Source organism: Typha latifolia, chromosome 2 (genome assembly GCF_019914945.1).
Source record: "Typha latifolia isolate L0001 chromosome 2, TyphaL0001v2, whole genome shotgun sequence".
Classification (NCBI taxonomy): Eukaryota; Viridiplantae; Streptophyta; class Magnoliopsida; order Poales; family Typhaceae; genus Typha; species Typha latifolia.
Genome location: NC_133087.1, coordinates 3,442,145 through 3,451,202, shown reverse-complemented (window position 1 = coordinate 3,451,202; position 9,058 = coordinate 3,442,145). Strand labels below are relative to the sequence as shown.

Below are 9,058 nucleotides of genomic sequence, written 5' to 3'. Positions count from 1 at the left end.
TTTAAATTAACTCCAAGCATTACTAGGTGATTTTTAGCAAATAGATTGCTTTATTTATAAGTCATAGTTGGAATTGAAAGGCGTTTATTCATAATTTTCCAGGTACAAAATAAAAAATAAAAAAAAGAATTAAAAAAGGAACAGCTATATGCAAGCTTTCATCCATATTCAAACACATCTCTGTCAAGGATGCTGGTAGTTCGAACAACTTTTACCTACCATTCCCATGGTGTGCAAGAAAGCTAGAGTACGTACTGAGACTGCATTGCTCGAGAGAGAGAGACAGAGAGATAGAGAGAGAAGCTACTCAAGAAATATAAGAAGACACCCTAATGGGGACAAATAATTAATGATAATCAATTAGTGAATGTGGACTAAGTTCTCTTGCATATCTTGCAACCCTATTTTATGCCATTTTTTCTCCTTCTACTTAGGTTTGCTTGTTGGCTAACTTAGATTGGATGTGATCGTGACGGTATCTGAAGCTTTTGTGTGGGTGTAGTGACTTAGAAAGTTTTTTTTTTTTTATTTGATATTTGTGTGCCCTTTAGACTTGATATAAATACTACTGTTGTTTTCACTATATAGCAGGAGTTTATTCAAACTATCTCCCTATTTTCTCTATGCTATAGTTTTATAAACATTATAAACATCTAATTAGAATGAATGGTATCTCTTGTCTCCCGTGTTTCTTGAAAAAATGGGTTAATGCTTGTTTAATTAAAATGATATATCTTAATTGACCAATTAAAGATGTCGCATTTGATCGATCCATTTGACCTAGATGATGCAGACATCATTTGACCAATTAATTATTATCTCAGTAAATTAGAGTCGATGCGAAAACTCGATCTACCATAGACCATAGTGCCATCATTAATAACGAAGGATTTTGAAATTAAAGCGTTAAGTATAACATAATCTCGCCTTTATATTAGAATTTATTCTACAGAGGTAATGGTGCAGGGATAACCGAACTAGCTGTTAGAAATTAAACCCAAAATACTAAATGTTAGAGAGTTGCACAATAACTCACCGAAAAGTTTCATGCAGAGAATTAATTTCAAATATCTTTAAAGTTGTTGGATGAAAACTAATGGAGCAAAACTTAACTTTTGAGCAACAAAGTTTGAATCCTCTCCAACCGCATAGACTCCATTGATGGCTTGGAGTTGAGTTCCTGTGTGTCCATTTAATTATTAAACCAGTATGCATTTATATATGCAGATAAACCCTAACTGTAACAAAGTAACTATCTCTCTCTCTCTCTCTCTCTCTCTCTCTATATATATATATGTATATATATGCTTCTCGGTATTTCTATATGAAAGCAGTAGGAATTTAATGCTCAACAAATAAAAAGTGCATGAAAGCTCCATTTAACTGTCTAATATTAATTACTATCTAACAAACATCTTGAGCTCTTAAACCAAAACTTAGTAGTACAAAAATGCATCGTGTTTAGTTATTGCCCACGTAATTTGCATGCATGATATCGAGCATCCATACACATACGTAGGAAAATTTAATTGCTCCATTGATCATTTTCACCAAAAATATGTTTAATTGGTGGGTGGTGCATTCCATTAAATACGTACGTTATCTCAAACCTACCTTATATAATTAGATGAAACTTAATTAATTTGAGAGCTATATATTGCTACTCACATATGCCAACATCAAATTGATTTAAAGTCACACGTAAAAAAAAAAAAAAAAAAAAAAAAAAAAAATATATATATATATATATATATAAGAGCTCTAGCTATGAATCTGTTATGCGTCTACATTAGTACAGGTATGCATTAATGCTGCAGCCTCTTCTTTCTTTCTCTCCTTTTTCTGCGTACAAACTGCCAACAGTATTTAGACCTTCTTTGATGACTAATATTCTTAAAGATAGCATTCATGGGGTGGGGTGGGTGGGTTGAAGAGATATCGAAGGATTAATGTATGTTTAATAGTATAATTAATCAGTAATTAATCAGTTCAATTGGTTATTACTTATTCCTAAATTATAATTCAAATAAAAAAAGAGTTTCTTTATTTTATTTGCATATATATAGTCATCTAAAATTGACACTTGCATGTATAAAACTAAAAAAATAGGGGTATTTATATATTTTTTTTCTAGTTAACTAGATGAACTGTTAATTAAATCTATCTCCTAGATTATCATTTTTTAATTACCTACATCTATCTGTTGTTAGTTAAAATATTAATTTAAACTAAAATAATTTGGTAACATATGAAGATAGAGATCAAACTTAAATTGAATTTATCTCTTAGTATTAACTGATATATCTCATGTACCGAAAAATTGGTATCAAATAAAGTCATATAACCACATTTATAGTAAGTGATTAGGTTCTTTAACTGATATATATATATATATATATATAGTGTCTTTAGTGGTTGAGACACTTAGCCACGCCTTTTATTAATAAGGGTTTATCAATTTATCAAGATATCATAATTTTTTTTACTATTTCTAAAATAGTATCAATTAGTAGTAATTAAGACACGAACAAATAACTCAATGTCATTAATAAAATTTATTAGCACAGGTGAAGAGAGACTGTCTTTGACAAGGAGGTTGAACCTCCTAGGGTTTTAAATATTCTCAAAAGTATTAATTGATGCTTAGCTAATTAATTTTCTCAAAATAAGAGACAGAGAGAGATGTGAAAGGGACAATTTTAAGACAAGTGCAGTATGAAAACACCATATGATCTACTAATTTATGAAGACCAAGTCTTCCTTCATTACCATAATTTGGTCAATAAAATACCCTGAGCAAGAAGTATGCTACAGCTTGCTTAATTATAGCCTCATTAATTTATTCTATACGTCAAAATATGATTTCTTTAACTCTTTAAGGACTCTACTCTAAGGAAGCTAGAAAGTCTTGAGGAAGCCCTCCTTGCTGACCAATCGAGATGTGTGGCTAAAATTATATCCAACGACTTATGCTTGATATCTACTACTAGTCATGCTTTTAGATTAGCAATTCTAATTTCCTTCACCAAAGAAATTAATAAACAAAAATAGTCGCAAACACTTTCACCCACAAAGAGACGTGCCAACTTGTCAACCACGCTTAAACTCCTCATTTCTAATTGACTAAGTCCACCAGAATTTGAATTAATGTATATATATATATATATGATATCATAGAGATAATTAGTGTCAAGTTTCAATGCATGAGAAAAATAAAAAGAATAGAAAATTAAGTAGCATAAACAGTGACATGTGTAACAATTGGGCTGGGTCGTTGGCCCACCCAAGGGGTCGCCGCCATTAGTCTAACCATGATAAGACCAGTGACAGCTGAATTCCCAAAACGCCCTCGTGCTAATACTCAATTGACCTCCAGATATTAGACGGTCAGCGACGTCGGTCAGAAATTTTGACGCGAATATTTTTCACTCCTTCACGCCGACTGGAAGCTCGTCGTTGTCCCACTGTTGAAGGGTATTTTAGACATTTGAAGCCCGTGAAGAGAGAGAAGGAGCGGTATAAGTACCACCCTTGAGATAACCGCTCTCATCGTCGCCTGGAATCGAAACAAAAACCTTCATTTTCTCCTCATTTCGTGCTCTCTCTCTCTCTCCCTCGCCGTTGCCGTCTCCATCTCTCTCTCTCTCTCTCTCTCTCTCTCTCTCTAGGAAGGAGGAAGGAAACGAGCGAAGTGATAGCGAATCGTAACCCTAGAGAGGGGGGCTACGCAGTGAGCTAGGGTTCGTCTTGAGAGGCGTCGTAATCTCTCATCATTTCTTCACTCTCTCGGGCGAAGGTTGACGACGATCTACTCTTCCCTTCCTCGGTTTTTAGGTTTGATCGCGTTTTTTTTGTTGTTACATTTGGATGCCATGCGTTAGCTTTTGTTCCTGAACGGATCTAGGGTTGTTCGGGCTTGAGTTTGTATCGTATACGAGCTTTTGGTTTGAATTTTTAGTTTTAATTTTTGAGCATTTATGGTGGAGAGATTCGCGCCTCTGGTGCGTTGTCTCTTTTGTTTTTGTTCCGAGCCGATGCTATTCTTGTTGTTTTTATTGAATCAGAGAGCTCGCCAGCTGGATCCTCTGTTATTCACTTATTTGGTAAAATATTTATCTCGGTCTTTTGCTCAATTAATAGAAATGTTACAGTCTTGATCCTACTTTTTACAACGTGATCTGTTCGCAGCAATTTTAAATAAATTTTGGATCAGAATCTTCCTTATTCTGCTATTTATTCATTAGTATGGTAATCTGGCGTCCACTCGTTTAATATTTCTTTCTATTAAAAAGATCAATTTTGACCATGTTACCTCATATACTGTGCTTCGTACTATTCCATCACTGTACACATTCTGAAGTATGAAAGTTGGGCAGCTCAATTATTCTATTTAATGTGTTGATGAGTCTCTGAGATCTGGCGGTGTTTGATTAACCTCTTCTTTCCAAATCCCCTAGAAATCTCCGAACACCTTTTTTTTTTCTGACAAATTGTTTCTTTCTTCTTTCTGTGTTGTTTAGCCTGGGATCTGTGATCTATAGCTCAAGTTGATTACTTTCCCTATTGCAAACATGGCTGCTTCCATCGCTGCCTCTGCCTTCTTCCCCGTCCCATCCTCCTCTAAGAACACCATTGGCGAGGGCCCTGAGAGCTTGAGTGTCCGCAGTATTGTTGCCAAACCCAACCACTCTTCGGCGGCCATGCAGGTGAAGGCACAGGCACAAACCGTTCCCAAGATCAACAGCAGGAAAGCTGATGGCGAGGAAGAAGCACCTTCCTCAGCCCCGAGGACATTTTACAATCAACTTCCTGATTGGAGCATGCTCCTCGCTGCCATCACCACCATCTTCTTGGCAGCGGAGAAGCAGTGGACGCTGCTGGATTGGAAACCGAAGCGACCCGACATGCTTGCTGATGCATTCGGTTTTGGGAAGCTCGTTCAGGACGGGCTTGTCTTTAGGCAGAACTTTTCTATTAGGTCCTATGAGATTGGTGCTGACCGCACGGCATCTATTGAGACTCTGATGAATCATTTGCAGGTTTGCAGAAAGTAGCTTCTCGGTGTGATCAAAGTTATCATGGATCTTAAGAACTTAAACTTATCTTATCTGTGCAGGAAACGGCGCTTAATCATGTGAGGTGTGCTGGACTCTTGGGAGATGGCTTTGGTTCTACGCCAGAGATGAGTAAAAGAAATTTGATCTGGGTTGTCAGTAAAATACAGGTTCTAGTTGACCACTATCCATCCTGGTATAGTCCTGAAAATTTTCTCCTCCTCGAAACGTAGTTGATCAATATTAATGAAAATTGAGACTATATCTTTGTGCTTATTTGTGCTTTGTTGTGTTCCAACATATTGATTATTAATTGAGACTATATCTTTTACAAGGTTCAAACATTTTACACAGATGTGTGTTTTCGTGTGCATGTTTAATGTTTCTGGCATTTCTTGACAAAAAGTCTGCAACCCTGTTTCATTGATGATGTTTCTGGCATTATCAAGTCTTTTTTTAGCACTTGATTACAAATAGGAACAGATGGTTATGGAAGTGACAATTAGTCAATCAGAAATTTGTTTGGCTTGCTGAAGTGGTTTAGCTTTTGATAGTATATTGTTTTCTTCTTTATTTTTTATATTTATTTTGATCCGTCCACCTGTTAATTTTTCTAGTTGACCAGGATAATTTGTGTAGAGATGTTTTGAGTCATCTGAGACTTATACATAGTAAAACATGAAATATATATGTTGACCATAATTTGTTCTGCAGTCTAGGTACTCTCATTTTAGTCCAAGAGTTGGAGTAAATATATTTTTGGCCCAACAAATTCTCCAACATGGGAATTTGTTTGAATATGCTAGTTGGAGCCATCTATTCCACTATAACTATATCCTTCAATTGGTTGACCAGGATAATTTGTGTAGAGATGTTTTGAGTCATCTGAGACTTATGACATAGTAAAACATGAAATATATATGTTGGCCATAATTTGTTCTGCAGTCTATTCCACTATAACTATATCCTTCAATTGGTTGCACCTTTTGCTTTACTACTACATGGATGGTCAATAATGTGCATAAATAAGATGGCCTATTCTGGGGTGCTTGTTAGACATCTCCCTGAGAAGAAGTTGCAAAGCAATGCTAGTCAGTATGCTTTTTGAATCTGTCATCATTCAAGTTGTCTGAGACCTTTGAAGTTCTTAATTCAGCCATTTGCTGAACTGAAGACTCTTGGCTTGGTCTTGTAATGCAGTTCTCAACTAGAGTATTAAGACATTAAACTTGACATACCTTGTAGCTGTATTATAATTCATTGTTATGGCTGGAAGAAATTACCCTTTTCTTTGTCTTAACTGATGGAAATCTGTTTATGTCACAGCTTTATCATTCAACTTTCTTATTCAGGATAGTTATTCACCTGTTCTTTCAGGGGTGATATTGTCGAAGTAGATACATGGGTTGGTGCTTATGGGAAAAACGGGATGCGTCGAGATTGGCATGTTCGTGATTGCAACACTGGCCAAACAATCTTAAGGGCTACGAGGTTGGTATCTATTCTTCTTGCAGGGATATCATGTTTCCATGTCAGCGTAGCGTTTGTAGGATTTGGTGCTTGTCTTTGCTGCTTGCGAGCTTCTATTTGTCCTCTTCATTTATGTAATTTGTTGTTTTGGCTTCCAAATGCAGTTTGTGGGTCATGATGGACAAGCTGACTAGGAAGCTTGCAAGAGTACCAGATGAAGTTAGAGCTGAGATAGAGCCATACTTTATTGAGCGTTCTGCTATAGTTGACAAAGACAGCAGAGGGTTGCCAAAGCTTGACAAGAAGACTGCTGCAAACTATGTACGAGAGGGTTTAACTGTAAGTATGAGACAAAGCGTCCTACATATTTATTTACATTTTGTAATTTCCACTTTATAATACTGACTGAATTTCTGCAACTTATTATTATGTGCAATGCAGCCTCGCTGGGGTGACCTGGATATTAATCAGCATGTGAATAATGTTAAATATATTGGATGGATTCTTGAGGTATTTTTGCTTGTTCAGCTTGCCGATTTTCTTCTATTTATCTAGTTTTCTGTCATGCTATTTAAATAGCCAAATTCACTTTCTTTGCCTAGATATTTCCATGTCTTTGTGTAGCATCTGTTTGTCTTTTGTTGATCTTCTACACAAGACAATTGACATTCTTTTTCTTTCTGGCAATGAACCTCTTGTTATCTGATTTTTAGCTGGCTGATTTATTAGCTGCTGTTCCAAAACTCATCTGTTAAAATTTTCTGTCATTCATAAATTAGTTCTTCTATTCTTTTCTATCATTACAATATGATAGCTTCTTAGTTGATTATAAGGTCTTCTATTTTGACTGATAAACAATCTTGATTGAAGCATGTTATATACCTAGGTAATCATATTTTACATCTTGTCTCTCTTGGATTTGTTTGGGCTACCCTTAACAGGGTTGCACTTATTTCTTGGCTGCAAGCTTTCCTATATTCACACTTCGCTTGGAAACTCTGAATGATGTACAGATGAGCACATCTCCAGCCTATTCTGATTATATGTGGGTACCAAACAATGGCACTTGCACATGGTTCCAGGCCCACAGAATATACTTGCAGTTGCCACTTTTTGCTTCTTTTCTTGTTTATTTGACTATTCCTGACAGCTATGCAACATCTTCAAATCTATCATATATTTGCTGTCTGATTTATGTAAGATAAGGAACACTCCTTTTGTTTTATTTAGAATGGTACATATTGTTCACAAGTCTATTTCTGATATTATCTGGCTGAAGCTTCTGTTGCTACGAAACACTAAATGATCTTTTCATCCTTGTTTTTGTACTCAGAGTGCTCCAATCTCTATCCTGGAGAAACATGAGCTGGCTAGCATGACACTGGATTACAGGAGAGAGTGCCGACGGGACAGTGTGCTGCAGTCCCTTACTACCGTGTCCAGCGACTCTGCCGTTGGTTTGCTAGAATCTGCCATTCACTGTGAGCATCTGCTGCGCTTAGAGGCTGGGCCGGATATCGTCAAGGCACGGACAGTGTGGAGGCCAAAGTGTGTCGAAGGTGAAGGAAACATGGGAGCAATTAAAGCTGGGAGTGCATAAACTTTCTAACGGGGAAAAAACCTACTGTTTCTGTCCTAAGTTAATAGCAAAGATGGGGGATTGACGGGTTGCAATTTAGCATCTTGCTTCTCTGTAAGATTCTTTAGTTATCTTCGTAGAAAGAGAGAAGGGAAGTGCTGCTCAGTCTTCCTTTCTTCCCTTTCTGTTATGTTTCTTTTTTTCCTTTTTCTTTTCTTTTGGGGGGGGGGGTGGGGGGGAGAGGATATCTTAGAGCTATTCTTGGGGTTCAAACTGGATGCCTGCTACTTGTAAGTATTTTAGTGATACAGCTATTTGATTTGTGTTTGAAATCTTTTACAAAGAAATAATCAGGCCTTATATTAGCGTGAGCTCCTTTCACTTTCTGCTGGACTATGCTGGTATTTTATCCTTCTTGTGGAAATTCTTCTCAACTCTTAAGTATTTGCTGACCAAAGACTTGTTCATTATTTGTTTGGTGGGTCTCTCTAATGGTGACACCAACCATTACCAGGCTCTGCCTTCTTTTCCATGCTTAGGAGGCCACTGGCCACTGGCCACTGACCTTTTGGCCCACTGCATGGATTGTCTCCTGGTAACTTAGTTGGCCAGAACGTGGCAAGGTGGTTAGATTCGGGTCCCACATTGATGGCAGACTTATAACCATAAATATTACTTAAATAAATCCTATACTTCTATTAATTTTTTTGAGAAAATAAAAAATAAACCCTACATTTTAACTATATTATAAAGAGAATCCTCATTCATTTTGTGGTTTATATATCGAGCCCTCTATTTCTCAAAAATAGTAAGCCATATTATATAGCTTAATGTTTGATTTAAAGAAGAAAAAAAATTTAAAATATTAATTTCTAACAAAATAGGATCAAATTAAGCCTCGAAAAAAATATATATACTAAAATCACATCCATCCAAACCTCGAGTCTCACAAAGA

The 9,058-nt window shown here is 36.3% G+C and overlaps 1 protein-coding gene across 2 annotated transcripts; it reads left to right on the top strand.

The window, feature by feature from the left end:
• Nucleotides 1-3,533: 3,533 nt before the first annotated feature.
• On the top strand, nucleotides 3,534-8,487 carry LOC140781825 (palmitoyl-acyl carrier protein thioesterase, chloroplastic-like). Of its 2 annotated transcripts, none has more exons than XM_073128070.1 (7): nucleotides 3,534-3,796; nucleotides 4,521-5,039; nucleotides 5,117-5,250; nucleotides 6,432-6,545; nucleotides 6,689-6,863; nucleotides 6,966-7,034; nucleotides 7,858-8,487. In XM_073128070.1, the coding sequence occupies exons 2-7, from the start codon at nucleotides 4,572-4,574 to the stop codon at nucleotides 8,122-8,124; spliced, it is 1,227 nt and encodes a 408-aa protein (XP_072984171.1). In that variant the 5' UTR covers nucleotides 3,534-3,796; nucleotides 4,521-4,571; the 3' UTR covers nucleotides 8,125-8,487. The 2 variants fall into 2 exon arrangements, with proteins under 2 accessions (XP_072984171.1, XP_072984172.1); XM_073128071.1 differs by having other exon boundaries at nucleotides 3,549-3,834.
• The last annotated feature ends 571 nt before the right edge of the window (nucleotides 8,488-9,058 follow it).

What these genes read in the sequence shown, in the direction of transcription:
- LOC140781825 (XM_073128070.1), top strand. Translation starts at nt 4,572, where the DNA reads ATGGCTGCTTCCATCGCTGCCTCTGCCTTCTTCCCCGTCCCATCCTCC. An exon ending in ATGTACGAGAGGGTTTAACT is followed by an intron (nt 6,864 to 6,965) that starts GTAAGTATGAGA and finishes TGTGCAATGCAG; the next exon opens with CCTCGCTGGGGTGACCTGGA. An exon ending in ATATTGGATGGATTCTTGAG is followed by an intron (nt 7,035 to 7,857) that starts GTATTTTTGCTT and finishes TTTTGTACTCAG; the next exon opens with AGTGCTCCAATCTCTATCCT.